Source organism: Hypomesus transpacificus, chromosome 10 (genome assembly GCF_021917145.1).
Source record: "Hypomesus transpacificus isolate Combined female chromosome 10, fHypTra1, whole genome shotgun sequence".
Lineage (NCBI taxonomy): Eukaryota > Metazoa > Chordata > Actinopteri > Osmeriformes > Osmeridae > Hypomesus > Hypomesus transpacificus.
The window spans coordinates 9,847,172-9,874,812 of NC_061069.1; the positions used below are offsets into that span (position 1 = coordinate 9,847,172).

Consider the following 27,641-nt stretch of genomic DNA (forward strand, 5'->3'; position numbering starts at 1 on the left):
TGCCTGTGCGAGGGTGCAACAGGAAGTGACCCGGGACGGCCACCACTTTCTTCATGGAAACACACAGTCCTGCCATCACCATGGCCAACCCTCCGAACCCCAGGTAAATACCCAGCAGATGCACTGGCTCTAAACGGATACAGAAGTGTGTCACCACCCCTACGACAAACAGCACCAAGCCCAGGGTTAACAGCGTGCCCTGGGCAGAGGGCATCCTTCAATGCCCCTCCTTTCCCAGGGCTTCTCTCACCAACGGTTCCTTTGGGAACACCAGCCAGCCTCTGCTATCATGACAGTTTGCCTAAAGGAGAGAGAGAGCGAGAGAGAGAGTGAGAGAGAGAGTGAGTCCGACGTGTTGGCTTTTGAGTTTTTATCAAAAACACAGCTATTTCCTGCCAGTGAAACTGTATGTGCGTGTGTGTGTTTTGAGCGTGTGTGCGTGCGTTGGCGCAAATCCTTACCCTCGCTGTAGACTGTTTAGGCTACAACAAACCAGAGACTGAAAGATGAGGAAGAATATTCGCTTATCCAAGTCGAACGTTTTAGCTGGACGTTTTCATCGGATTTTACATCCTTTCCAACGCTTCTGTTCCATGTGGTGTCCCATGTCCCATTATTTGAGCCGAAGGAAAAGAAGGTTTCTCAATTCAAGCAGTTGGGTTGACCGCGCCCGTTCCCTAAAGTAGCCTACATAAAATCCACTGCTTATTTCGTTTTCGTTTGCTTTCCTCAGTTCCCTGCTGAAGTTTACTTGTCCAAATCGATGTATAACAGCAACTGAAAAACGGTATGTATTCGTGGGCTGGGCACGCTCTCGGGGTACGCTGCTCACTGCGGATTGCACGCGGTCAGAGGAAGTCAGTTTAGAAAACGTTTTTTTGGTGACGAATAGTGTTGCCAGATGTTAAGTGGGCTACTTCAAATGTTGCCCTTTACAATGTGTGATCAATAATGCTCAACAGTCTTCTCAAGTGTACGATAATTCTGTCATTTCACAAATACGATGTTTTACTTTTCTGAATTTCCTGGATGCGGATTCAGGATCAGTTAATTTTTTCAACACATGCGACTGGTGATGGTGAAACCTGATCCCAGATCTGCATTTTGGGGCACCTTCTAATCAAAGGACTGTCACCTCTTTTCAACCAATCATTGTGCGGCTTGATGCCTGCCCTCACTAGAAGCCGCAATTGTTTTGTTTGACTTATATTGTTCTCTTGAGATTGACAAACAATACACAGGAAATTCATTATTTTTGACAATTACTCATATTGTATCTCTTTGCTTGTCTGTGTAGGATGTCTTGACAATGCTATCAGGTTTAGCCTTCAGGACAATCGTTTAGAAATGTGCTAGCCTAACGAGTGAGGACTGCGGAGCAACAGGATAGCGAAACTAGTGGAACAATGCCGTTGTCGATCACTATATAAATGTTTGGATGTGTAGTTGTCTGTCGCAAGACAAGTTTTAACTTAAACTGAATGTTTGTTAACAAAATGATATAGCGTCCATAGAGCTCTGGCTTCTGCACAGGCTATTACCAGTTACTCGACGCGGCCAATACGACTTATCAAATCCGTTAAGATATTAGTTTCTTTCTTCTTTAAAGTTTTTATATTCTTGGAATGTTTTATCGTGGAAATATTTTGAAAGGCGAAACTTGTATTATATTATATGTGGATGACGGATCTGAACCCCCTCTTATCAGTTTATTTAAACTTGATGATTGACTTGGAAGTAAAGGCCAAGAAGTGTGTCGAGGACATTCTGGAATAATATTACCACACTAATCTGAAAATAGAAGGCACTCAAGGTTGTTGGTTCCAAGCGCTATAGTGAATGGAGTAGGGGATGACCCACACGACCTGCCGGGTTCTCAAGTCCTTTTCAAGAGCACAAACCATTATAACAATTATCTTATAGGTATGAAACATAGCATCATCATATCTCCTTTATTAATTGAAAACATGACAGAACAGAACATGGGCAAATCATCCAATCAAAAGTGTTTGTGAACCATGCATAGCCGAGCTGGGGTCAGACGTGGAAAGAAGATCCCTAACATGAACTCACACACACACACACACACACAAATCAACAAACACATTGAGTTAGCTGTGTGTCTGTGTGTATGTGATGGTTAAAAGATGAGGTGAAGGAATACTTGTGTGTGACCATTTGAGAATCTAAAGGTCAACTCAGAACAACTCAAAGGTCAGTTTCAGTTCAAGTGGCCCATATTCAAACCCACGGTGTCAACACGGCACAGCATCCCTCCTGCAGTCTCATAGGTGGAGAGGAACTGTTGAGCGGGGTGTGGGGGGCGGGGCGGGGTGTGGGGGGGTGGTTTTGTCACAAACAGTGTCACACCTCAAAACTGATCTCTCGCGATCGCCCGAACAGTGGTTCGGATGCCAGGTGAGAGTCTGAGTAGGCTCGTCGCAGGTGTGTGGAGCTGCAGGTGGTCTTGATGGCTACTTCATAGGGAGGGGGAGGTCCTAGCCAGGGAGGGGGGTGAGGGGCTGGGCTGAAACACCCTGGATCCACGGGGGGGCGGTCAAGGTCCCTGCAGTATGGGCCATGCCTCTGACACTCCAGAGTCCTGAACACACACACACACAGACACACTAAGTTAACAGATAATGGGAGTCAGATGGCTGAGCGGTGAGGGAGTCGGACTAGTAATCTGAAAGTTGCCGGATCGATTCCCCGCCGTGCCAAATGACGTTGTGTCCTTGGGCAAGGCACTTCACCCTACTTGCCTTGGGGAGAATGTCCCTGTATATACTGTACGTCGCACTGGATAAGAGCGTCTGCTAAATGACTAAATGTAAATGTAATGCCAGAATCACTCTTGCCTACGTTGAACAGCTATTGGAAAGAAATGTTGTAGATGTGGATTAAACCCTGGCGAGGAGAAATAATCATGTGTTTGTTCCCAATGGGAGGGGAGGGAGGGGAAGAACAGGACGCTGGACAGTCATGCGTGGTAAGGCAATTATGGTTAATGGACGCTAGGTGGCAGTATAGCAGCTCTGTCACTATGGAAGCAAATCAGTGACATCATGTTTTGAATTTTAAAAGGCAGTGAATACTTAATATTGAAATTTAAACAACATTGAATTCTCATATGAATGTATTTCCTGTAAAATTAAATTCAGGTTGCTCAAATTCGACCCCTAAAAAATTAAATGTAAAACATTTTAATCTTAGAAAATCTGATTGCAACAACCGCCTCAATGCAAGATTTGATCACATCGGACTCACCCAAGCATGGTTGTTTTCCCTGGTAGTAATAGTTAATTTTCTCTTCTCTTTTGCTTGAGTGCTCTACCTATCCTTGGTATCCCGGATGTTGCAATCTGATTTTTTTCGCCTATTAATTTTTTTGCTTGAATTTTTGAAGATCGAGATTTATTTTTTTGTGTTTGAATTTGAGCAACCAAAATTGTATTTTACATTGAAATATATTCATATGAGAATTCGGTGTTGTTTAAATTTCAATATTAAGTAGGCCTATTCAATGCATTTTAAAATTCAAAACATTATGTCACTGATTTGCTTCCATACATTTAGCCTAATTTCGGAAAACAACTGAAACACAGGATGGATAAGAACATATTGTTATTACACACAAAACACTAGGCTTTTGTTCTGATTCAAAGTAGGCCTACATGCTGTTTTATGATAAATCTTGTTTTCTTTTAATTCAGGCCTTGAATGCCTCTGTGACCCACCTGTGCACGTATGCCGACTGGGACTCCGGAAGGCGGTGTCCCGGGGACGTGAAAAGAACGTGACTGCTCTGGGCAGAGTCGTTATGGAAGTGTGGAAACTCTCCGTTGTAGTCGGCGGTGTAGTTCACGGAGCTTTTACGGTTCATGGCCCAGAATAACCCCAGTATGAGCATCAACGCACCCAAAATCACGCAGCAGAGGGAAAAGGCTTGCATACGACTCTGGGACGAGGTCAGGAAGGCCGTAGAGCCCCCGGTGACGATGAGGAACACCCCAATGAGGATTGTTCCATGGTGAAGAGAAGGCATCGTGCTAAGGGGTCGGGAGCGTTGTTTTTTCTACAAGTCCCGGTGATGTGCGCTCATTGCCCCGGTCACTTCCATCGAACAGAGTGTGTTTTCTAAGTGCAAGACTATAAGAGGTGCAAGGCTACCGAGGTCAGTCTTGAACAGTTGTTTATTCTAATCGCATTGTCCTCACTCAAACAAAGTAAAACAAAATAAAGATAAGGAATGCAACCTGAATTTCACAGTTTATTCTCCATGACAGGACGGTAAGAAAAAAATCAGGTCCAAACGATGCATATCATTTAGACGAAAAATTGGAGTTCTTCAAGTGAAAAGTAAATAAATTATTTCCAGTCGTCCTCCAGATATCTTTCAGTGCATGGGGCTGCAGTGTGTTTGTCAACAGGACACGAGAGATGAACGAGAGAACTGCCCACCCCATTAAGGAACCCTATCTGGCGCCACACCCTCCGTCTGTGTCTAACAGTAGACTTCTCTCTCTCTCTTCCTGTGCGTTCTCTTGTTTGTGTTTAATTATTGATATTTACAGTGCGGGAGTAATGAAAACTGTTGTTGGTCATCGCCAGAAAAGTTTATCGCAGATATACCTGATTTGACTTGTAATATAGTTAAGACACATTTATACAAATTAATGTTTCTACTGATAAATTTTTTTTTTTTTTTTTTTTACAAACATTTTACAACTGCCGCTCAATTATATTTTCAGATTCAATTAGGTTCTCCAATACTGGAGACCTTAACTGCAAAACATAAAGACAAAAATGTGTCAATACTTTAATTTGTATGATCCTTTTCTATAGTTATTTTATGACATTATCGACAAACTAGTTAAACCTGTGTGTTAATTTAAGTTGTGTGATCCGATGTCGGACTGCCCATTACTTAACTGTTGCATGCTAATGAAGACATGAGGAGAGGTTGAATGGTGTGACGGCAACGCTGTTATCGGATTGGATACAGTTCTGAAACGCAACAACTGGAGTATCTCTATTTCCTTGTTATCAACCAATCAGCGGAAGCGATGGGTGGGCCTAACTCCACCTAGCAATGCTTACCTATCGGTGTTAAGCAGAGACATGCCATGTTTTGGAGCTGCGGCTCTCATCGGTTTTATCTACACACCTGTATGTGTGTGATCGCAAGGAGTATACCAGTGCTATTCGATTAGATGAAAACTAGAATCTCAAGAGTTCGAACAGATAGGCTATACGATCCGTGAAAAGCGTGATTCATAGTCAGAAGGACAACCATGGATCCACTACTGTATCTGGGTGGCTTGGTGGTTATGTTTTTACTGTGGATCAAAGTTAAAGGTTTAGATTATGTGATCATTCATCAAAGATGGATCTTCGTGTGCTTGTTCCTTTTACCTCTATCCGTCATATTTGATATGTATTATTATGTACGCGCGTGGCTCATATTCAAGATGTGCTCTGCGCCAAAACAGCACGACCAGCGTGTTCGGGACATTCAGAGACAGGTGAGACATGTACTGCAGTCTAAAGATCACCCTCCTATCGTTATTTATCTAATCGGGTCCACGTGTGTATGCCAGCGAAAGGAGCTATACGCGTGTGTGTGTGTCAGTGAGTGAGAGGCCACAGCCAGGGGTGAGGGAGGTCGGTCTAATCCGTCTCTTCCAAAAGGGATTTAGACAAGAACGAGGGATTTGGATGAGGAAACGACTAACCAGGCCCGGGGTTCAGTGCACAGGTCTGGGGTGTGTGACAGAGGCGATGCTTAGTTAGGGAACGTCCGAACCGGAAAGAGAAGAGGACATTGTACACGGTGTTCTTTCATGCACCAAGCCAGTCAAAATACAATTATTTATTTACTTTAATAGGAAGGAACATGTCTAGTGCATTTCCAAGTGTAAATCTACAGGAGAAGACGCAGGGGCGAATCTAGGTTCCCACTTTTGGGGGGCTAAGCCCCTAGATAAAACCTATTATTTTTCCTGTGACCCAGCGAAACTAAGGGGGTGTGGGGGCATGTTCCTCCAAAAGAAATATTTGAAAATGTCCCTTTAAACAGTGTCCTCTTGTGGGTTTTAGGAAGAGAAATTAAACAAATGTACATAAAAAAGGGGGCTAATGAAACTTTTGGGGGGGGCTCCAGCCAAAAATAAGATGGTTCGAATTTTCCATATTCTGTCTATCTTTCCATACTATGTTGTGGATGCGATATAAAAAAGATAGTCTGCTTGACATATTGATATGGCCAAAAATATTCCTTATAGATGGCATGAAAATGGCTGGTTTGTTTCCACAATTGATAGCGCCTGACTGCCTCAGACACCAGTATTTTTTTTTCTTGGCCTGCTGCATATCTTCATTTCAACAGATTTTTTTGCAATAAAACAATCATAAGACATCATAGCCCTTACTGTCCAGTAAATTACTATTCAAAAAATTACTTTCTTCCATTGATTCACTCACCAACCCACCAAACTGCTCTGTTCCTCAGTGCTGTGTTCTGATTGGTCCTTCTGTGTGTTCTGATTGGTCCTTGTGTGTGTTCCAGGTGCGAGAGTGGAAGAAGGAGGGGGGGAAGTCTCACATGTGTACCGGTCGTCCTGGTTGGCTCACGGTGTCTCTCAGAGTGGGCAAGTACAAGAAGACCCACAAGAACATCATGATCAACATGATGGACATTCTGGAGGTGGACACACAGCGTCAGGTAGGAGAACCAGTCTGAACCCGTTTAAACCAGCCTGAACCACCAGCCTTCTCGGTTCTCCACAGCCCAGACCGACACACACAGATCTGTACAGAGACATTAAATGTAGATTTTACTATCCGTAAACATGGACTTCCCAACTCACAGGTCGTGCGTGTGGAACCTCTGGCTAACATGGGTCAGGTGACTGCTCTCCTGACTTCCATTGGCTGGACGCTGCCTGTGCTACCAGAGCTTGATGACCTCACAGTGGGTATGTTCCGCATATCATTAACCTAATGCACATAAGATTCACCCTCTCCGCTACTCTTAGCTCAGTCCTGCTGGGGAGGGTGAGAGATGGCGTAGGCTTGGTCTGTTGTTGGTTGTCAGGCTATGGTACTGATGGGCCCATCAATCTGTGGAGGAATATCCTGTTTGGAGTGTCACCGTCTGGTCTTATTGAGTTAGAGGATGGATGTTTCAGTTCTGTGGATGAATCTGGGAGGAAATAGCCTGAGAGCTGGGAGCACTCCTGGGTCAGGTTTCATAATGGGGCTCCAATGGGATCAGCCGCCTAATGTTTATCATCAGTACACTGCGCTGGACATTCATCTGACACTCCACAAACACAGGGCTCCGAAACAGCTCCGTTTGTTTTCACAGCCACACTCCTCTCTCACCTGATAGTGAAGACCCCCAGTGTTCCTTAAAGCACTGTAACATACTCACATAAATATATTAATAAACCACACCTGTGAGGTTTCCTGTTAGCTGACAAGTCTCTCTCTCTCTCTCTCTCTCTCTCTCTCTCTCTCTCTCTCTCTCTCTCTCTCTCTCTCTCTCTCTCTCTCTCTCTCTCTCGCTGTGTCTCTCTGTCTTTCTCTCTCTCTTCTTCAGGTGGATTGGTGATGGGTACAGGTATAGAGTCTTCCTCTCATATCTATGGATTGTTCCAGCACATCTGTGTGGCCTTCGAACTGGTTCTGGCAGATGGCAGTTTGGTCCGCTGCACTGAGGTAACACAATTCACTGCATTTCTGTGCTTGTGTGGATTTATTCCACTAGACAAACAGACACACACACACCACATAAGTCTGTGTGTACTACTCCATTATTATAAGTATGACCCCCTTTGCCACTTTAGGTACTTAGGTAATAGTTTTATAATTATAGTTTTTTTTCTTGTCCAAAAGTGGACAAGAAAGCTTTTCTGAATCTTGGAAAGGTTCCATTGTTGTTTCTGTTATTAACCGCTGTACGGGCATGTTCTCCAGGATGAGAACGCTGATCTGTTCCACGCTGTTCCGTGGTCCTGTGGGACTCTGGGTTTCCTGGTTGCCGCGGATATAAAGATCGTTCCGGCGCGGGCCTGGGTGAAGCTGCAGTACGAGCCCGTGCGCGGGCTGGAGAACATCTGCAGGCGGTTCTCCGAAGCCTCGCAGAACAAGGAGAACACGTTTGTAGAAGGATTGCAGTACTCTGTAGACACTGCGGTCATCATGACAGGAACCATGACTGACGACGCGGAGTCTGACAAGGTGAAAAGCGTGCGCGTGTGTGCGTGTGTTACACCTTAACTTGAATATGCCTTTAAACGGTTTTCAGATGCATGTGTGCCTGGATGACAAACAGCCCCTTGGTTGTGTCCCTAGATAAACCGCATCGGGCTGCACTTTAAGCCGTGGTTCTTCAAGCACGTACAGGGTTTCCTGTCTGAAGGGCGCACCGATGTGGAGTACATCCCTCTACGACAGTATTACCACCGGCACACACGCAGCATCTTCTGGGAAATACAGGTACACACACACACACGCACACACCTCTACCCAGACTATTTCCTTCTGAATGCATTAGTCAACACCACATACATGCACCGTGGGCCCGTCTGGCCTCTTCCTGTGCATTAGAGAGATGATGACCCTTTTATCCTGCTTGGCTCAGCTTGTCATCAGTCCCCCTTTCACGGCACAAACATCTTTCTGCATTAGCTTCCCTAATGCACACACACATGCACGCACGTACACACACACACACACCCACACAAACATGCACGCACGTACACACACACACACACCGACACCCACACTACCATTAGCCATTAGTGAGTCATGTGTGTTTTGGTGATTATTGTGTTTCCATAACCAGACTCTGGAGGGGAAGACAGGGGGGGGTGTCAAAGACAGCAACCTTGTCTGACGTGTGTGTGTTCTCTCTCCAGGATATCATCCCGTTCGGTAACAACCCAGTGTTCCGCTGGCTGTTTGGGTGGATGGTTCCTCCTAAGATCTCCCTGCTGAAGCTGACCCAGGGAGAAACCATCCGCCGTCTGTACGAGCAGAACCACGTGGTCCAGGACATGCTGGTCCCTGTGAAGCACATGGAGGCCGCCATCACTCGCTTTCACCAGGACATCAACGTAAGACGCCACGCCGAGACACGAGACGCACACGAGCCCGGCCTTCTCTGACCTTAAGTTGGTTTGTCCCGTCGCAGGTGTATCCTCTGTGGCTGTGTCCGTTTGTACTCCCCCCCGGTCGGGGGATGGTACATCCCAAAGGCCAGGAGGAGGAGCTGTATGTGGACATCGGAGCGTATGGAGAGCCCAAGGTCAAACACTTTCAGGCCAGAGCCTCCACAAGACAGCTGGAGCAGTTTGTCCGGGAGGTGCACGGGTGAGTCTCGCTGAGCACACACACACACACACACACATAGACACACAAGCACACATAATACACACTAGGGGTGGGGGATTTATTTATATTTTTTATTATGTATAAAAAAAAAAAATGTATATAAATAAAAAAAATCTCTGAAAAATCGTGAAGCGATTTTTAATCGAATTCAAATTGAATTGTGACCCCAAGAATCGATTTGTATCGAATTGTGAGGTACCAAAAGCCCCACCCTTATGATGTCTATGTTTCCTCCTCTGCCTCCTCCCCAGTTTCCAAATGCTGTACGCGGACGTGTACATGGACCGCCAGGAATTCTGGGAGATGTTTGACGGGACGCTGTACCACCGGCTGAGGGAGGAGCTGGGCTGTAAGGAGGCGTTCCCTGAGGTCTACGACAAGATCTGCAAGTCGGCACGACACTGACACCTACACTCCCCCCCCCCCCCCCCCCCCCCCCCCCCCCCTCAACCCCCAACCCTAAATCTTACATGAACCCTTCGCCTTACCTACAGGAAGAGGTTTGTCTCACAGCTGGTGTGCGTACCCATGGTTACCACATATCTAGTCTGTAAAATAACAATAAAACCGAGCGAATCAGCACTTAACCGTTCTCCTCTGCAAACCTGTTCCAGCTAGAAACACATTTTGTAACATTTCACAACACAGAGTATTTTTGATAGGTGCACCTATGGCCCAGTGAATTAGTTCAACTTCCCAGCAGCAGGAAGCTGACTAGTTTTACCCAGCAGGAGTACACTGCTTCTCTTCTAGCTCCAAACACAATCCCCTAACTCCTCTCAAGCACCAGCTTCCATGGTTCTGCAGCACCTGACGTTTTTTCTTTTTTTTCTGTCCTTGATTCTACCCCTTCATGGCAAATTGATGAAAGTACAATTTCTTGATTACTGTTGTAATATCATCACAGTGGATTATGCGATTCTGGAATCCTTATATCCTCTTCTTTGTTTTAAAGATTCTGTTCTGTGCGTAAGAGACTTCAGACAACCAAACATCACTTAGGTGGCAATGGTTGTGTCCTCTTACTTTACCTAAACCTCAATCTCCAAAGTGCCACATGTTTTGAAGTATGTCTCACCCCCCTTTTAAGCCTTTACCTAAGAAAAACAAAGCCCTATTGAGTAGAAGGAGTATATTTTCATGAATGGTTGAGAGTCTGGAGGTGTGTTCTTGCCTGGGTAAGGGACCACTCAAAGGGGCCACCCCTGTTAAATACTTTCTGTGTTTATGACTTTGTTGGTGTGTGTGTGTGTATAAATAAAGCTAAATCTTAAAATGACACAACATTAAATATGTTCGTTTTTTTTTTATCTTGTTGAGAAACTAAACTTTGAAACTGGCAGCGGTTGTCAATTTGTATATCTCATTCTGTGGGTGTGGTCAGGCCGATGACATCAGAGTTTTCCTTAACGATGGACCAATAGGCGTCAAGGAACTCTGCCTCTCCACAGGAAGGTTTATTGCCCGTAACCTCTCCCTGAAACGGAGCCAAACACACACACAGAGCGTGAGTGGCTTGCCTGTTAGTATTCCTCCTTAACTACATGTACTGTACACTTGGTCTCTCACTGTGTGTGCTTGTCTCTCCGGAGATTTGCGAGATATCTCTGCGTTCTGGAGCTGAATGAGGATGTGTGTCCGTTGGCAGACTTTCTCTGACCCTTTTCTGCAATGTCATACCGACCGGGGCCAACTGAGGTCTGGAGAGGGTGAACCAAGGGAAAGATAGGAAATATTCCCTGTTATACTCTTGTGTAACACGAGTGATAAATTCTGTCCTATTGTACCTTGGTCCGGGACCATCCTGTTTGATCATCTGAATAGGGTTGCGTGGAGAATCTGACTTACAAAGTTTTTATTCTGCAGCCTTTCTGACATCTTGCTGAGGCGCTGGGCGGAGGAGAAGACATGGGCCGAGCTACGGTTGGAGCGGGGCGGAGATGTCTCGTATTCACACGGCCCAGGAAATGTCTGAAAGATCGAGGGGGACAGATGGAAGTCTCAGACTGGGTACGAATATCAGTGGAGGGGGGAGGGAGGTTCGAGTCTTCAGGAGGTGGGTGCTGGTGACCGGGTGGGGGGGTAACTCACGGCAGGACGGGGGTACTGAGACAGAGTGCTGTGGTAGATCCTGTCGTGGGGCATGGCTGGGTACTGGTCCAACACGCTAAACACTCCGTGCCTCTTCTTCTCCCTCCGAAACAACTGTTCACTAAAACTCTCCGGGCTGTAATCCCCGGGAGTGACGGCCGCACACTTCTACAGGAGTAGAAGAAGAAGAACGCGGAATCACCACGGTAACAAGAAACAGTGGCGGGCAGACGTTGTCAGTGTGTGTGTGTACGTGTGCTTGTGTGTGTGTGTGTCTGTGTGTGTTACCGGGGCAGCAAAGTATCCAGACACGATGGGTTCGTCTCTTGGTCCGGTGAACAGGTCGTAAGGTCCTCTTTCGCTGGTCTTCCTGTTTCGGAGGATGTCTGTGCAGCTCTTCAGAGTGTACGTACAGGGGCAAGGCCCACAGGTCTACACACACAGAAGGATTACCAGTTCCCGCCCTCTCCAGCGCACACACAGCTTGCCGCCTGGTAGCCTAGTGCCTACCTTAGGGTCCTCGGGGAAGCGTTTCAGCCCTGAGCTAAGCTCCATGTCCACGCCCCCAGACCGTGTTCTCTTCTCCTCCAAAGCTGCACATGGCACGCCACCTTTGCCGTAGGATCCCGGGCCTGGGGTCCAGCTCTACACACACACACACATACACACTTTCTGGGTTGCTCCAAGGCGTCTGCGTGAGAACATCAGCATTCTCCAGAGTGAGCCGGTGGACAGTGTAGTGTGCGCTGCCCTCTAGTGGTGTGAGGCGGTACCTGCGGCTCTCTGAATCTCTCCTCCCGGCTCTCACACACCCCCCTGACACTGCCAGGTTTCTTCTCCAGCTCCTCCATGAAGTCTGGGATTCTGTAGGTACCAGGACCCACTTTGGTTTTCTAAACAAATACAGCAAGTTTACATTTACATTTAGTCATTTAGCAGACACTCTTATCCAGAGCGACTTACAGTAAGTAGGAGTCAGATGGCTGAGCGGTGAGCGGTGAGGGAGTCGGGCTAGTACTCAGAAGGTTACCGGATCGATTCCCCGCTGTGTCAAATGATGTTGTGTCCTTGGGCAAGGCACTTCACCCTACTTGTCTCAGGGGGAATGTCCCTGTACTTACTGTAAGTCGCTCTGGATAAGAGCGTCTGCTAAATGACTAAATGTAAATGTAGGTACAGGGACATTCCCCAGGTGCCTTGCCCAAGGACACAACATTTTTTTGCACGGCCAGGGAATCAAACCAGCAACCTTCTGATTACTAGCCCGATTCCCTAACCACTCAGCCACCTGACTCCCTTATGTTATGTTATGTGCAGACACATGCAGTCTCTTCCTGTCACTTAAACACACAAAAATCGACTTCACCCAGCAAACGGCTAGTTCTGATGATGTAATGTGGGTCTTCTGACTCACCAGGAAGTGTTTGTTCTCCCAGGCCTCTCTGTAGAGGATGTGAGGGATCTTAGCCAGCCTAGCGGTCTCCTGGGCCCTCTGCCACCCAGGGCCTTTGGCCCTCTCTGCCGTCGCCCGCACACTGAAGTCTCCTCTGTCAGCGTTGTACAGTCCAGGGCCTAGGTTCCTCTCCTAACATTGACATAGTCTCATCAGGCCTTACACCCGCCCTCTTAAGAAAGGCTTCATGTAGGATGTGAACAAAGGGGGTGGGTTTCATTACACATGAGTGGAACACACCCACTTTTTGAAAGCTGCAACCGCCCAACTTCTTACGAAGAAAATTATATTTAATGCCTGCTTGTATCTTCCGTCATTATAAAGGTGTGTACCACCCATATTTGAAAGCAAACCTACACCCATGGGTCTGAAAAGCACAGACACACACAAAGAGTGGAGACCTTAGTCATCCTACATAGGCCTGTTAGGATGTAGGGTTAAAAACTGTATCATTAGAGTGTATCAATACCAGTTCACTGGTTCTCCTTTTGCAATACGAGATCTCAGTGTAAGTTCCAACTCTCTTGTTGGCTGGATGCACCGCGGAAACATCAAACCTGCCAATGACACAGTCAGTAAACAATCTGGACATTCAAACCCCACCAGCAATTTACTGCAGTGTAAATACATTTGTGTGAAGAGATTTTGTGATTTAAGTTCCAATATAGGTAATAATAAAACATCTTAAAATAGAACTGGAACGACTAGATTGAGATTGGCCAGTTTATTGGTGCACTCAGAGTCCGGAAGGTGATAATTGTAGCTAACATCTCTCTGGATCAATCTTTCTCACCTTGCTGACTGCGTTCCAAACGGAGCTCCTTTAAACTTTTTTTCCGCCATCTTTCCGATGCCTCTTCTCTGGGAAAAGACATTTGATCCTTTGCGTTGCCAGCACAGATGTACCTATGGTAACAGTGACGTTTAAAACCATAATGTATTAATGATGCACATCTCCTAGCAGCAACGAGGCTCCGTGTGACTGCATGGGGGGCATCGATGTAGGACCGACTTAGGAGAAACTTAATTGAGGTGAACAGGTTATAGGTCTTCCAAACGTGGGGGAGGAAAGGGTTTAAAAAAAATGTATACAATTATTTAGAGACAGCTGAATTAACTGTATTCACTTGGAGCAAAGCCACGCTGGAGCGTGCCCCGCCCATTTCACGTCCCAATACGGACAGGATCTTAGATGCTCTTCTTTCACTAAACTCTGCTTGTGACAGACACATCTTAACAGCCAATCGGCGCCCAACTTCAACTCCCTTTCGCCAATAAGAGATAAGAGATTGTGAAGGCGTCAACCTTCTTCCAAGGCGGTCGCTCACACTTTCTAGACTCTTATCCGGACTTTACTGAACAATGCGTACATTACTCATGTTAAAAGTAAAGTCAAGGAAGTAAAGTGGAACAGGTGATGTACATTTTGATTTTGTTTGTTTATCTTCAGAATTACAAATTGTTGTGCAACAGATTAACAATGGACAGAGATACTTGAGATACTTCTGAAAGAGGTAGCTATCTAGTCTAACTAACCGAGATAGTAGCCTGTACAACCGGTCTGAACAGCAATACCTATCTACTGGTAAGGCGTTAGCTGGCTAGCTGTCGTGGAGAGTTGAACTGTGGAGGTGACATTGAAACGTTGCTAAGCATGGGTAAACTACAGAGAAACTAAGCCAAACGTGTAAACGGTAAGTCGGACACGTTTTGTTCTTGTTGCTATCATTAGCTAAAACTCGGCCGTGCGAGACTATATTTGTGAGAAGTTAATAGGTACTGTACAGTCTAAGTGGGCCCCGTATCTGCAGGATACGTAATTTGTGCTGCGCCTACCACAGTACTGTAACTCAGAGCTTATTCTGGGACCCTTGGCTAGTAGGTGTACTTGAACATCCCACAAACGGGTTCATACGCAGTTTGAAGCTGATTTTATATTTGAGTTTTCTTTCCTTTCAATATCAGTACTGTTTAGTAAGCCATCGGTTAGATTTGTTGACTTTGTTTGGGAGTGGGTGGGATGAAATGTGGAATGCCGTCGTTTCTTTGAGAGAAAAGTGGTGTTAATTGTGTTGACATCAGTGAAGGTTGTCAAGACAAGTTTGTGTACTAAAAAAACACGTTTCGTCTTCTCAACAGGAGCCTTGTCAGACGGAGAGACAAAAAACGAACAAGGAGAAGTAGAAGAAGAGAAGAAGGAGAGGTGGTGTATAGGGTTCCGTGGTTGACGGTTGAAGGACTGGACAGTCAGCAGAGAGCATGCCTACCGACCGTGAGCCAGGGGCTACAGCCAAGCTGCTACAGCTCCTTCTGCTCTCCACTTATTGGGGAATGCAGATTTGGGTCACCTTCATCTCAAGTTAGTATTTAACCGACCCTTGACCTCGATCCTGGTCTGCTTGGTCGACCTGAAACCGACCACAGTGCTCATATCTGGGTGTTGCTTCTCGCGCAGGCTTTGTGATGAACAACCACCTGAACAGACATACCTACGGGTTCATCCAGTCTCGCCTGGTTCCCTTCTACCTCCATCTGGGCTCTGCCTGTGCCTTCTTCAACCTCACTATCTACGCAGTCTACCATCCCAGTGACATGTTGGACGAGAGGGAAGCCTTTCAGGTGTGTTTGTGTGTGCGCGTGCGTTTGAATGTATTTGAGGTGTGCATGGGTGACTATGATACATTTTGAGTCTTGATCATCGGATATGAATATTAATTGACTCTGTGTGTCTCTCTGTCTCCCTCTAGATCTTCATCTTCTTCGTGTGCGTAACCGTAGCAGCTGTGAATGCGCAGTGGTTCGGACAGATGACGTCCGAGATCATGGCCGACATGCACCTCATCGAGCAGGCTTGCGGATTGGGCCAGGATATCGGGCTTTCGTCCAATAGGGAGGCGTACGCCAAGCTGTGTGAGACGGATGTGAAGTACAACCATCTTAGCGGTCGTCTGTGGTTGTACAGGTTCCTGTCCTCCCTCTGCAACATCTGCTGCATAGTCTGCAACGCTTACAGCATTTTCCACATGGCTGAAAACCTTATCACTCTATAACACAAAGGCACACTCGCACTCATAAATTGTCACCCCCCCCCCCCAACCCTCTGTGGTCAGAAACTCCAGCAGTTGGCCAGCAGTTCACACAGGAAAAAGGGTTGTGTTTATGTCAAAGCTTTGTTAATTGAGTTAGAAGGTTGTTGATGCTTGCTCATATGATACGACTACTTCCTCTACTAGTTTGGAAATGCATGTCTTCTTTTTCTCATCGATGGCTGTGGCGCTTTTAAAGTGAAACCAAAGGTTTCTGTTGAGTTTCTGTAGCCCGCGTGTAGCACCACCTCTGGCCCCTTCAGTGTACACAGATACGAGTGCGTCTAGGGGTTCCGGTGGAGAACAGACAACCACAATTAACTGTAGTTCCTCTCGTGCCTCACCTTTCACCTGGACTCCAGTTGCCTGCTCTCCTGCCCTTCACATGCACTCGAGAGCTTTGATGTGGGTCACTGTGTGTAAAGGTTGTTTGTGCGCACGTGTGAAAGTATGCAAGGAGGTGATATTGTGGGTTGAGCACACAGGGTGATTGCTGGTGCTCTCTACTTGAGCAGTCACAGTGAATTCTCTTTTATAACGCGTAGCAATGCAGTTTATTTTTATGAGTGTCTGTCCCCTGGGCTTGTTTGGCCAGTTTGAATAGGCACATGGGTTCTCCTATCCCGTGTTTCCTGTAAGGCCGGTTTACAGTGTAGCGTTTGGGACCAGGTAGGGGGGCCAGTGTCGGGAGGTGTGTCGTATTCAGAGGTTTCTGCTACCGTGGAACACCGGTGTTGCAGTTCCGGGAACTCCCGATCGGGACGTAAACATCTCCCCCATCCCCTTTTTAGTTCTCCTCTTTGTATATGTTCATTAACAGGAATGTTCCTCGCCAATAGAAATGGTCAAGGTTCCTGCCGCTAGCGAGCCTAGTGACCTTGTTGCAACCTGTTCTTACCTCCTGTGTTTCTGGCCGCAGTTGTGTTGCTAAGCCACTCCTTCAGCTTCTTCCTGTAGTTGAACACCCCTCCCTCCTCCCCCTGACACAACGGTGGGCGCTTCCATTTATGAGCGTGTGGTATGTGTGGATTGTGTTAACATCACAATGCAATCACGAAACTCGAATAGTACCCTGGTCACTTGATGATTTCTAATACTATTCTGTCACGAGTTATTTATTTATCTCTTTGAAGAGATTAGCTTTTGATCTTCACCGTATGCAGCCTGTTTTGGTTCAGTCACGGAGATCGAGATTCTTGAAAATGCAACAGATCAATGTAATGGTACCTTGGTTCAGATCAGTCAGCTCACAATATGTGCCAGTCTTCTGTCATGTCTGCTAATGACATTTCATATCGATGAGTGAAATGAATGACTAGCTCTTGATAGTTTTATATTTGCCTATGAAATAATAATTCATTTACAGTTTATGGTATTTAAGTATTTGTTATGTCTTTTGTGTGTCTTGTAATTGTATACCATGTGATTTATTAAGGGCTTACTGTTTTAAACAAGTGATGTATTCTGTAGAATGTTAATCAGATGGATCTCAGTGTAACAGTACAGTTTGTATGTGAGCTAATGAACTTTGTTATTACGTGTCTAATGTGGGCGTGGGTTTGTAATGATCTTGTGAGACTTGGGTTGCTTTTTGTATTTTGTATCAAATAAATGATTGAATGGATCAAGGTTCTGGATCGTTTTTTGACTCCAGTATTTGAAACAATGTGACCTTTCATTCCGACCAAGAAAATGTTTTACCCAGTTCCACAACATGCAGTCTTAAGAAACATATAAGATTTGGTTACATACTTCAAAAACAACAAAAAGATTCCAGTGAATATACATTGAAAATTAGATGAATATTTATTTTAAGTTCCAGAAAATAATAATGTTAAGTAATTCATGTTCAGGGTAAACTATATTCACTCGATCTACACCAGTAATGACCAGTAGAGGGTGCATGTAAATCCTGATGGAACCCAGTAACCATACAGAAAGGGGTAGTAATTAAGTACGAATACGTTGTACTGAAGTCGTGTTAAGTACTGTACTTTGTCTCGTATCAATACTTTACGTCACACACGTGCTACCCCTTTGGTCATCTCATCCAAAACACACATACTAACCCCTTTGGTCATTTCATCCAAAACACACATGCTAACCCCTTTGGTCATTTACCCCAAAACACACATACTAACCCCTTTGGTCATTTACCCCAAAACACATACTAACCCCTTTGGTCATTTCATTCAAAACACACATACTAACCCCTTTGGTCATTTTATCTGAATCACACATACTAACCCCTTTGGTCATTTAATCCAAAACAAACATGCTGACCCCTTTGGTCATGTCATCCAAAACACACATGCTAACCCCTTTGGTCATTTACCCCAAAACACATACTAACCTCTTTGGTCATTTCATCCAAAACACACATGCTAACCCCTTTGGTCATTTAATCCAAAACAAACATGCTAACCCCTTTGGTCATTTCATTCAAAACACACATACTAACCCCTTTGGTCATTTCAGCCAAAACACACATGCTAACCCCTTTGGTCAATTACCCAAAAACACACTTGCTAACCCCTTTGGTCATTTCATCCAAAACACACAGACGAACACCTTTAGTCATTTCATCGAAAACACACATGCTAACCCCTTTGGTCATTTCATCCAAAACACACATGCTAACCCCTTTGGTCATTTACCCCAAAACACATACTAACCCCTTCGGTCATTTCATCCAAAACACACATGCTAACCCCTTTGGTCATTTAATCCAAAACAGACATGCTAACCCCTTTGGTCATTTACCCCAAAACACACAGACGAACACCTTTAGTCATTTCATCGAAAACACACATGCTAACCCCTTTGGTCATTTCATCCAAAACACACATGCTAACCCCTTTGGTCATTTACCCCAAAACACATACTAACCCCTTCGGTCATTTCATCCAAAACACACATGCTAACCCCTTTGGTCATTTAATCCAAAACAGACATGCTAACCCCTTTGGTCATTTACCCCAAAACACATATACTAACCCTTTCGGTAATTTCATCCAAAACACACATGCTAACCCCTTTGGTCATTTACCCCAAAACACAGATACAAACCCCTTCGGTTATTTCATCCAATACACGCATGCTAACCCCTTTGGTCATTTCATCCAAAACATACACACTAACCCCTTTGGTCATTTCATCCAAAACACACATGCTAACCCCTTTGGTCATTTACCCAAAAACACACATGCTAACCCCTTTGGTCATTTCATCCAAAACACACATACTAACACATTTAGTCATTTCATTGAAAACACACATGCTAAACCCTTTGGTCATTTAATCTAAAACAGACATGCTAACCCCTTTGGTCATTTACCCCAAAACACATATACTAACCCTTTCGGACATCTCATCCAAAACACACATGCTAACCCCTTTGGTCATTTACCCCAAAACACACATACTAACTCCTTTGGTAATTTCATCCAAATCCCAGATACTAACCCCTTTGGTCATTTCATCCAAAACACACATGCTAACCCCTTTGGTCATTTACCCCAAAACACACATACTAACCCCTTTCGTAATTTCATCCAAAACATACACACTAACCCCTTTGGTCATTTCATCCAAAACATACAAGCTAACCCCTTTTATTCATTTACCCCAAAACACACATGCTAACCCCTCTGGTCATTTTACCCCCCAAAACACACATGCTAACCTCTTTGGTAATTTCATCCTAAACACACATGATAACCCCTTTGGTCATTTTACCCCCCAAAACACACATGCTAACCTCTTTGGTAATTTCATCCTAAACACACATGATAACCCCTTTGGTTATTTCATCCAAAACACACATGCTAACCCCTTTGGTTATTTTATCCCCAAAACAGACATACAAACCCCTTTGGTCATTTTCTTCCCAAAACACACACGCTAACCCCTTTGGTCATTTCATCCAATACACACATGCTAACCCCTTTGGTCATTTAATCCAAAACAAACATGCTAACCCCTTTGGTCATTAATCCAAAACATACACACTAACCCCTTTGGTCATTTCATCCAAAACATACATACTAAACTCTTTGGTCATTTCATCCTAAACACACATGCTAACCCCTTTGGTCATTTTATCCCCAAAACAGACATGCAAACCCCTTTGGTCATTTTCTTCCCAAAACACACATGCTAACCCCTTTGGTCATTTTACCCCCCAAAATAGACATGCTAACCCCTTTGGTTATTTTATCCCCAAAACAGACATACAAACCCCTTTGGTCATTTTCTTCCCAAAACAAACATGCTAACCCCTTTGGTCATTTCATCCAAAACAAACATGCTGACCCCTTTGGTCATGTCATCCAAAACAAACATGCTAACCCCATTGGTCATTTACCCCAAGACTCACATATTAACCCCTTTGGTCATTCCATCCAAAACACACATACTAACCTCTTTGGTCATATCATCCAAAACATACATGCTAACCCCTTTGGTCATTTACCTCAAAACACACATACTAACCCCTTTGGTAATTTCATTCAAAACACACATGCTAACCCCTTTGATCATTTACCATGTTTCATTTTAAAACATGAGTATCTGTACTTCTACTTGAGTGAAGGATTTGTGTACTTTTGCAATTTCTTTAAACAGATTAAAGACAGTTAAAATACTGGGGTATTGTTACAGACTAGGATGTTTACTGAGTATGTGAGACAGGGACTAGCATGACAAACCCGGATAAAAGTTGGTGTTTTACTCAAACATTAAGATTTGAAAATATAAATGATGAGCAAACGTTGCAGATGAGGTATGTTTATTGTCAAAAAAACAACAACAACTAAACGATAACATTCTTTTCTGGTCTCTTCACGAGCATGTCACACACGTAACACTTACAAACCCACAAATACCTTGTTCAAAATTCGGCCTCACAAAAATAACCTTTGAATATGTTTCAGTAACAAAATAATAAATATAAAAAGTTTTGAAATACACCCAGCCTTGTATCGATGGAGTGTAGGCGATAAAAAAAGATTTGTGAAATAAAGACAGTGGATTTCATACCTGACAGTTCTACACTAACGACCATTTACGAAGACCCTGACTTGCAAACGTCTTTCAAAGCCTCCCTCCCTAGAAGCCCTTCACAGTAAGGCGTCTCCACTCCCCATCTCTCATCTAACATGTTAAAAGTGCAAAAAGCATTATTGTCCTAATGATGCAAATATTAACACTGCCATACGTACAAACAGAAAACTAAACGAAACATCATTACAGCATGTTGCCCTCATTGAAATCAAGTTACGGATGGACACCTTTTTACAGAGCCCATAGCAAGGAGTCTAATACTGAGGGAGTATAATGTAAACACGACGATACTTTCAGCACTTTACCAAAAGAAGACTACAGACAGCCAAAGCATTCAAACCACCATAAGACATGCCTCTGATATTCACAAACACGCCCACCCGATCACACCCATGCATAATACTGCATAATACCAAACTGGCCTTTCTTCTCATACGCAAAAACATTAATTTGTTCATGAACTTTACAGTTGTTTGAAGTAGTCCCGGTGATTAATAAGTAAGTTCCCCATGTCTCCCGTTTTTAGATAAATCAAGAGTTAAGTAAAACAATGATAACAACAATTAAAATAGTTTTAAAAAAAATCGATCCGACTCAAATAATTGTATCGAAAGTCATAAAAACGGACCACCTAGATCCTGAATCAGCCGGGAGAGTCTGGTTACCACGGCAGTCGAGGCGAGTTAAGTCTGTGTCGGTCGTTCCGTCTCCACAAACAGGAAGCGAGAGAGGGAAAGAGTTGCCACGGAATTCGGATCACCGACCAGTAGAAAACGTCATGAATACAAAGCGTACCAAAAATAGAGGTTCTCTCATTAGTTTGTGTAAAAAAAGAAAGGGAATGAGGCATCTCCAGTGTCTCTGTCACACCACCACCTTTCCCTTTATCTCCAGCTTGGCGATTTCACACTGCTTGGTCGACTGCTCCTCGGTTAGCGTGATATAGGAATACACCAGGCTTCCAGCGATGCTGCAACAACAACAGGTAACAACATCAGCCCAACGCCAGCGGAAGAAGATCGCAAAGTTTGGAGCAACTTCCGGGCATACTGACATACAATGTCAGACGGCAAAACACGGAAAGTATGCTGCATGAAATGACCCGTCTCTCTCAGCTACTGTGTGACAGCATGCAATCATCCCTCCCCTCCCCTTCCAGGTGCCCCCTCCTCCCAGGTCGAAGCCGCCAGCGCTCCAGACGTGACCCAACAGGTGGTCAGACTGAAGGGAGGCCTGGCACAGGCTTGAACCCTGACCCCCCCCCACTCCCTCGTTTCCATAGTTACCATTTATTGACACGACAAGCGGGAGGAAATAACACAGACGCACACCTGATGTTTAAACCGATGAAGTTAGTCCATGAGAAGATGTAGTCCCCGCCAAACACCATTCCGATGTAGGTCACCAATATATTCTAGAAGGAACAGAAACGGGCTGTTGTTGTTAGCATGGTGCATCACAGAACAGATGTCCTTCTGGCACAGAGAAATCTTTGATGTGTAGACTAAGGCTTACCTTGATGCAGCCCACAATGGTGGTTGTCAGTGCAGAGTTATACTGTGTGCACAGTACGGTGGAATACATCAACACAAACCTTAAAACAAACACACATACCAAATCAGTTCAACCTTAGTACTTACTGTCTGGTATGAATCATTCTGCGTTATTATTAGTATCTATGATGAAACGATCACATGGCGTGTCGGATATAATAAAACCTAAACACGGGGTACTGTTGGGTGAAGTGGTTTGAGAATTCCAAAGCTGTTACCCCATGATGCAGGAGAGGATGAACTGCGAGAGGAAGATGGCGTCCGACCAGCCGTCATAATCCACTGCCTGTAAACACACACACACACACTTAGCCAAAGGACTGTATGGGATTGGATCTTGTTGTTGGATAATATTAGTTTTAGGGATGTGGACAGCTCTTTCCTTTAATTATGTGAGGATCCGCCCCCCATCTCTCTCTCACACACGCACACACACTCACACACACACACAGCTACAGTATATACAACTGTCAGTGTCAGCAGACAGAGAGTGCACACCCTCAAGACTATTACAATTAAGTTTTGGGATGTTTGCGGTCTTTAATTTAAAACCGGAAAAAAAAACTGTTGGCAGTGCTTCACGACATATGTGCCTGATCCTTCAGCGTCAGCTGACAGCAACAGAGTTGGTGAGAGCAGCAGTGAGCAGCTCTGCAGTGCTTCTCTGATCCAGGGGGGCGGGGGGAGAGTTTGGCTGGTACACCTCTGCAGACAGCATAATGGCAGCATTGTGCCTTTTACGGCTGCCCACTTCTCCACTTCTGGAGTTCGAATCGAGCGGACCCTGCCCAGCGCAACCGAGACACAAACAAACACACACACTTACAATAACAGTGCTCTGTGCCCACACAAGGGTGGTGTGTGACTCTAGACTCTGGAGCACAGCTGGGATTGCAACACTTCAACAGGTTCACTCACGTCCCTTATGGCAGGCCTACTACATTCAGTAATAATGCCAATGGCACAACGGTCTCCGCAAGTAAATATTGGACAGGGAGGAACCAGGGAGGAAGACACAGACAGACAGAAACACACAGGAAGAGAATCAGCCAGAAACACAGGAACAGAGAGAGAGGCTTACCTTCTGCACATCTCCAGTCAGATGAGCCAACAGCAGGGTGGGCACTATCATAAATAACGCATTATAATACAGCAGGCCATACTTTCCCAGTTCCTGAAGGAGAGAAAGAGTGAACAAGTGAGAGAGAGAGAGAGAGAGAGAGAGAGAGAGACAGAGGGTGTTATTCATGAGGACTGGTGCATTCCTCTCTAACCAGCATGCAGATGTCATGTATCGCCAGTCCCTCACTCTATAGCCTCATTCTCCCTTTTGCTCTGGTGACTGCAGCATCAGACAACCAGCTTGCTCTAAATATGTCTCCTGACTATTTGCAGTTTGTAATGTGAGTGCTTGTGTTACTGAGGTTATGTATAGTCGACGAAACCAAGCTGAGAATGGCCTCTCATTCAACAGTCACACAGTACAGACCCTGACTGGACAGAGTGTGTCGAGTTCAGGCAGGATAAGGACTGGCCTTTTACACAGCCGTAAAAGCCTCAATGCTGCCACGACTACAGCTAACTGACATTCTTTGCTGTTGTCTTTAGCTTTATCAGCTTTACTAAGTTATGTTTTGAAAGATTGGCTCGCATTCCATTCATTTGACAACATCTGTGCCAAAGACAGTCCCACCAAGACAACGGCATGCCTCATACAGTCGCGTATAACAAATACCTTCGAATCCAGTTTCTGCTTCACGTAGGCTCCATTGGCCGCAGTCAACACGTCATTCATAAGAATGAAAACATAGCCTTGCATGTCGAAAGCCAGGTCTGCACTGAAAAACACAAGAGACACGGACCCCTTTCAGCAAAGACAAACGGTATCTTTACTAAACATGCACTTAGACAGCCATCAGTCACAGGCATGGGTCAGTACTTGACAGCTGACACTGTTTTTCTACCGAGTCTCAGATGTTATCGTTTAAGAGGGGTCCGACCTCAAAGCAGCTCTTTGTAGGAGAACATGATTGGGCATAGCTTCAGTGGAAACACCTGGCATTATAAACCTTACCTAGCTGCAACAAAAGCCCCCAGGATCATTGTAAACACCGTCAACTGGACAGGCCTGGAGTATTTCTTTCTGAAATGATTGAGGGGGGGGGGGGTAGAAAGATGAAAGCAGAATGAATGTTGAGTTTTGTCGTTCATCGATGTGCAGGGCAGATGCTATGATTATGCTTTGGAGCCATTTGAATGATAACGTTGCTAAGAGGAATACAAAAGGCTTACTTGAGAAGCAGGCCCTCAGCTAGCATGGTGAATAAGATGGAAAATCTCCTGAGCACTGTGAACATCGGCAGACTGGGGGAAGAAGAATGTGTATTAAGGAAGTTAGCAATGTAATAAACACTAACCCTATGTAACTCATACACCATCAATCTGTAAAACAAAAGTCTTTAAACAGGCTGTGTCCGCTCTGATTATAGCAACCCTAACAACTTAAATGGGACACTAGTACTGTACTACACAAAATATTATTTTAGTAATCAATACTTACTTCAGCCTTTTTGTTCCAAACAGTCCAGTTATTTGATTTCCTACATACAGGAGAGGTAGGGGAAATGTCTGCAATGTAACAGATACAAGTATTAGCGTTGATTGAGAAGTTAACCGTTGCATGTGAACATGTCTTCATGGATTAAATGTAATGCCTGCGTGTACATTTGACAATACAGTTAAGTTTAGCCAAGAACTTGCCTATTCCTACTAGAAGCAAAGTTTTATGCGTATATGGCCGCACGAATATATCGCGTATTTAAAAGGAATTGTTTTATGTCCTTTAGTTAGGTAACAAGGGGGATTCGGACAACAGGTGAGGTCACCTTGCGAGGTATACTGTGGTCGAAATCGGGGAAGCTGATCACCCTCAGAGCCTTGCCCACCCACAACACAACCACCGTTGCCAGCATCTGCACAAACACACAAACATAACGTCATGAAACTGTGGAATGGTTGAGTTTGTGATATTAATATAGGCAAACAGAAATAGTGCCTTACTTGACCAATGCCGACACATATTGAAGATGGGAACCTGCGGAACAAAACATGCATCGTTGGTGCGTTGGTGCCGGTTTTTTCCTAGTATAGAGTGACTAGCTTACTGATATGCACATTTGCCCTGGGCATCAAAGATGCACACAATATTTAACAGCTTTCATAGCTAGTAGCCTAACCATTCAAATTAAAACATTAGCTATTTTTGTAGCGTGAGCCACGCCATTGTCACCGAGAAAAAAAGAATCTCACGTCTCAGAGTCGCATGCAAAACTTAAGTTAACGGGTCAACACATCAGTGCCGCTAGGATTTATTTGCTAGTTCCACTAGCCAACTAGCTCGTCTTACATCACTTCCTTACAGCACGTAGCCTACCTGTAGCTTGTAAGGACACTCTTGTTTATCACGACGATAAGAAAAGAACTGATACCGTAGAATCCAGCAGCGAAGAGCTTCAGAAACAGTGTTAGAGATTTGTCCGCCATCCCCAAGCGTTCATCCCTCCCTCTGTCCCTGCTGTGTCCCAGCCATCGCTTGCGTACAGAGCCCACGGCCCGCCCGAACGGCGACGTCATTGCCAACTTCCGCCGGACCAGTGTTGTGGGATCAGATGCACGGCTTTCATGAGAAGCACCCCCTCGCGGGAGCGCGCGCGAACCACTCGGAATCAAAAAGTGAAGGATTTTTTGTCTTGATATGGCAACCAAACGGAAGGGAGACAGATGTCTCACACTATACGTTCTTTGTTATAGAATTCAAGAGAAGTATGTCGGTTATCTGTGTAAATGAAATATGTTATTCTCAACACTAAATCCTTAAAACTCGTCATTCAAACCGTAGAGTAATGATTGAATGACGGCCTGATATAATTTGTATCCCCTCTGTAACTCATATGGTAGACAGCAAAAGTTACAGAGGGGAATACACATTATATAAGGTGCAAAAACGGACTGAGTTTTTGCACCTTACAGAGGGGATACACATTATATCAGGTGAAAAAACGGCCTGATATAATTTGTATCCCCTCGGTAACTTTTGCTAAAAGAAGGAAGTAAGGAAGTCAGATGGCTAAACGGTTAGGGAATCGGACTTGTAATCTGAAGGTTGCCAGATCGATTCCCGGTCGTGGCAAATGACGTTGTGTCCTTGGGCAAGGCACTTCACCCTACTTGCCTCGGGGGGGAATGTCCCTGTACTTACTGTAAGTCGCTCTGGATAAGAGCGTCTGCTAAATGACTAAATGTAAATGTAAAAGAGCAGACATTTCCATATTATCTCAGGTTGTTCATTGCGACCAAAGGAACGAGAAAATAACACACATGATGGCAGGACAGACCCTTTGCATGTTAGGGGAGGGGGTACACATTAAATCAGGCGAAAAACCGGCCTGATATAATTTGAATCCCCTCTGTAACTCATATGGTAGACAGGTGAACAAATCGGTTAATTGAAAAGTCATACTAAACTAAATGTACTTACAACAGAAATAACATTTAAGGGCAGGTAGGGACGGGTTAGCAAAGACGGGCATCTTTGTCAGACCAAACCCGCAGACAATGGACAGATGGAGGAAGCCTAGATTAAAGGAAAAAATATTGTTCATAAACTTGCATGTGATGTCTAGTCACATAGATGTGTGTAGATAAGGTGCATGGCAATATGGAACTTTGGAAAACACTGTAGATTAATCCACAATACTAAACTACACATAAAACAATTCACACGTTGCCTCAATGTAACAGAAAAATAAACATATTTATGTAGATAAATGACTCCCTTGTTACTATGGAAAACCCTGTCGAATCTTTCACGTCGCTATTTGTTCCATTTAAGAGGTTCATTTGAAGTGCAGCAGTTAAACTCCGCTCCTCTGAGTGCACGCGCGCTCCAGCGGCCAGGGGATGCAAATCCTGAAGGGGATAAGTGCCTTGGCACGA

General features: G+C 44.7%; 5 protein-coding genes and 1 long non-coding RNA gene across 7 annotated transcripts; 3 read left to right on the forward strand and 3 right to left on the reverse strand.

The window, feature by feature from the left end:
- Nucleotides 1–416: 416 nt before the first annotated feature.
- LOC124472450 lies at nucleotides 417–4,252 on the forward strand. The gene is made up of 2 exons (XR_006956627.1): nucleotides 417–787; nucleotides 3,714–4,252. It is a non-coding gene; the product is annotated as an uncharacterized LOC124472450 (long non-coding RNA).
- si:dkeyp-51f12.2 (uncharacterized protein LOC100151460 homolog) lies at nucleotides 781–4,045 on the reverse strand. Its single transcript, XM_047027282.1, has 2 exons — nucleotides 3,738–4,045; nucleotides 781–2,602 (listed from the first exon to the last, which is right to left on the reverse strand). Exons 1-2 carry the CDS (start codon nucleotides 4,043–4,045, stop codon nucleotides 2,365–2,367), a joined length of 546 nt encoding a protein of 181 aa, XP_046883238.1. The 3' UTR covers nucleotides 781–2,364.
- An 881-nt stretch (nucleotides 4,253–5,133) lies between the features above and the next one.
- Nucleotides 5,134–10,680, forward strand: dhcr24 (24-dehydrocholesterol reductase). Its single transcript, XM_047027278.1, has 9 exons — nucleotides 5,134–5,525; nucleotides 6,569–6,724; nucleotides 6,872–6,977; nucleotides 7,604–7,722; nucleotides 7,981–8,244; nucleotides 8,359–8,502; nucleotides 8,925–9,122; nucleotides 9,200–9,378; nucleotides 9,651–10,680. Exons 1-9 carry the CDS (start codon nucleotides 5,295–5,297, stop codon nucleotides 9,802–9,804), a joined length of 1,551 nt encoding a protein of 516 aa, XP_046883234.1. The 5' UTR covers nucleotides 5,134–5,294; the 3' UTR covers nucleotides 9,805–10,680.
- Nucleotides 10,681–10,765: 85 nt separating this feature from the next.
- Nucleotides 10,766–14,156, reverse strand: LOC124472446 (lymphocyte expansion molecule-like). The gene is made up of 10 exons (XM_047027279.1): nucleotides 13,737–14,156; nucleotides 13,413–13,500; nucleotides 12,905–13,075; nucleotides 12,264–12,383; nucleotides 12,001–12,135; nucleotides 11,779–11,922; nucleotides 11,491–11,658; nucleotides 11,248–11,370; nucleotides 10,969–11,099; nucleotides 10,766–10,876 (listed from the first exon to the last, which is right to left on the reverse strand). The coding sequence occupies exons 1-10, from the start codon at nucleotides 13,784–13,786 to the stop codon at nucleotides 10,780–10,782; spliced, it is 1,227 nt and encodes a 408-aa protein (XP_046883235.1). The 5' UTR covers nucleotides 13,787–14,156; the 3' UTR covers nucleotides 10,766–10,779.
- A 106-nt stretch (nucleotides 14,157–14,262) lies between these two features.
- On the forward strand, nucleotides 14,263–17,653 carry si:ch211-121a2.4 (transmembrane protein 205). 2 transcript variants are annotated; one of them, XM_047027281.1, is made up of 5 exons: nucleotides 14,263–14,357; nucleotides 14,534–14,637; nucleotides 15,083–15,302; nucleotides 15,399–15,562; nucleotides 15,691–17,653. In XM_047027281.1, the coding sequence occupies exons 3-5, from the start codon at nucleotides 15,203–15,205 to the stop codon at nucleotides 15,991–15,993; spliced, it is 567 nt and encodes a 188-aa protein (XP_046883237.1). In that variant the 5' UTR covers nucleotides 14,263–14,357; nucleotides 14,534–14,637; nucleotides 15,083–15,202; the 3' UTR covers nucleotides 15,994–17,653. The 2 variants fall into 2 exon arrangements, with proteins under 2 accessions (XP_046883237.1, XP_046883236.1); XM_047027280.1 differs by lacking the exon at nucleotides 14,534–14,637 and having other exon boundaries at nucleotides 14,272–14,357.
- A 3,148-nt stretch (nucleotides 17,654–20,801) lies between these two features.
- LOC124473063 (UDP-N-acetylglucosamine/UDP-glucose/GDP-mannose transporter-like) lies at nucleotides 20,802–26,279 on the reverse strand. The gene is made up of 12 exons (XM_047028311.1): nucleotides 26,080–26,279; nucleotides 25,707–25,740; nucleotides 25,532–25,618; nucleotides 25,207–25,274; nucleotides 24,939–25,010; nucleotides 24,721–24,789; nucleotides 24,382–24,484; nucleotides 23,728–23,820; nucleotides 22,865–22,932; nucleotides 22,609–22,687; nucleotides 22,425–22,507; nucleotides 20,802–22,063 (listed from the first exon to the last, which is right to left on the reverse strand). The coding sequence occupies exons 1-12, from the start codon at nucleotides 26,277–26,279 to the stop codon at nucleotides 21,958–21,960; spliced, it is 1,062 nt and encodes a 353-aa protein (XP_046884267.1). The 3' UTR covers nucleotides 20,802–21,957.
- Nucleotides 26,280–27,641: the final 1,362 nt, after the last annotated feature.

What these genes read in the sequence shown, in the direction of transcription:
- LOC124472446 (XM_047027279.1), bottom strand. Translation starts at nt 13,786, where the DNA reads ATGGCGGAAAAAAAGTTTAAAGGAGCTCCGTTTGGAACGCAGTCAGCA. An exon ending in TTTGGAACGCAGTCAGCAAG is followed by an intron (nt 13,501 to 13,736) that starts GTGAGAAAGATT and finishes TGTCATTGGCAG; the next exon opens with GTTTGATGTTTCCGCGGTGC. An exon ending in CGGAGAGACAAGCACACACA is followed by an intron (nt 10,877 to 10,968) that starts GTGAGAGACCAA and finishes GCTCCGTTTCAG; the next exon opens with GGAGAGGTTACGGGCAATAA.
- si:ch211-121a2.4 (XM_047027281.1), top strand. Translation starts at nt 15,203, where the DNA reads ATGCCTACCGACCGTGAGCCAGGGGCTACAGCCAAGCTGCTACAGCTC. An exon ending in TTGGGTCACCTTCATCTCAA is followed by an intron (nt 15,303 to 15,398) that starts GTTAGTATTTAA and finishes CTTCTCGCGCAG; the next exon opens with GCTTTGTGATGAACAACCAC. An exon ending in ACGAGAGGGAAGCCTTTCAG is followed by an intron (nt 15,563 to 15,690) that starts GTGTGTTTGTGT and finishes GTCTCCCTCTAG; the next exon opens with ATCTTCATCTTCTTCGTGTG.
- si:dkeyp-51f12.2 (XM_047027282.1), bottom strand. Translation starts at nt 4,045, where the DNA reads ATGCCTTCTCTTCACCATGGAACAATCCTCATTGGGGTGTTCCTCATC. An exon ending in CAGTCGGCATACGTGCACAG is followed by an intron (nt 2,603 to 3,737) that starts GTGGGTCACAGA and finishes GTGTGTGTTCAG; the next exon opens with GACTCTGGAGTGTCAGAGGC.
- LOC124473063 (XM_047028311.1), bottom strand. Translation starts at nt 26,279, where the DNA reads ATGACGTCGCCGTTCGGGCGGGCCGTGGGCTCTGTACGCAAGCGATGG. An exon ending in GCTGAGGGCCTGCTTCTCAA is followed by an intron (nt 24,790 to 24,938) that starts GTAAGCCTTTTG and finishes CAATCATTTCAG; the next exon opens with AAAGAAATACTCCAGGCCTG. An exon ending in TTCATCGGTTTAAACATCAG is followed by an intron (nt 22,064 to 22,424) that starts GTGTGCGTCTGT and finishes TTGTTGTTGCAG; the next exon opens with CATCGCTGGAAGCCTGGTGT.
- dhcr24 (XM_047027278.1), top strand. Translation starts at nt 5,295, where the DNA reads ATGGATCCACTACTGTATCTGGGTGGCTTGGTGGTTATGTTTTTACTG. An exon ending in GCTTGATGACCTCACAGTGG is followed by an intron (nt 6,978 to 7,603) that starts GTATGTTCCGCA and finishes TCTCTTCTTCAG; the next exon opens with GTGGATTGGTGATGGGTACA. An exon ending in ACGACGCGGAGTCTGACAAG is followed by an intron (nt 8,245 to 8,358) that starts GTGAAAAGCGTG and finishes TTGTGTCCCTAG; the next exon opens with ATAAACCGCATCGGGCTGCA.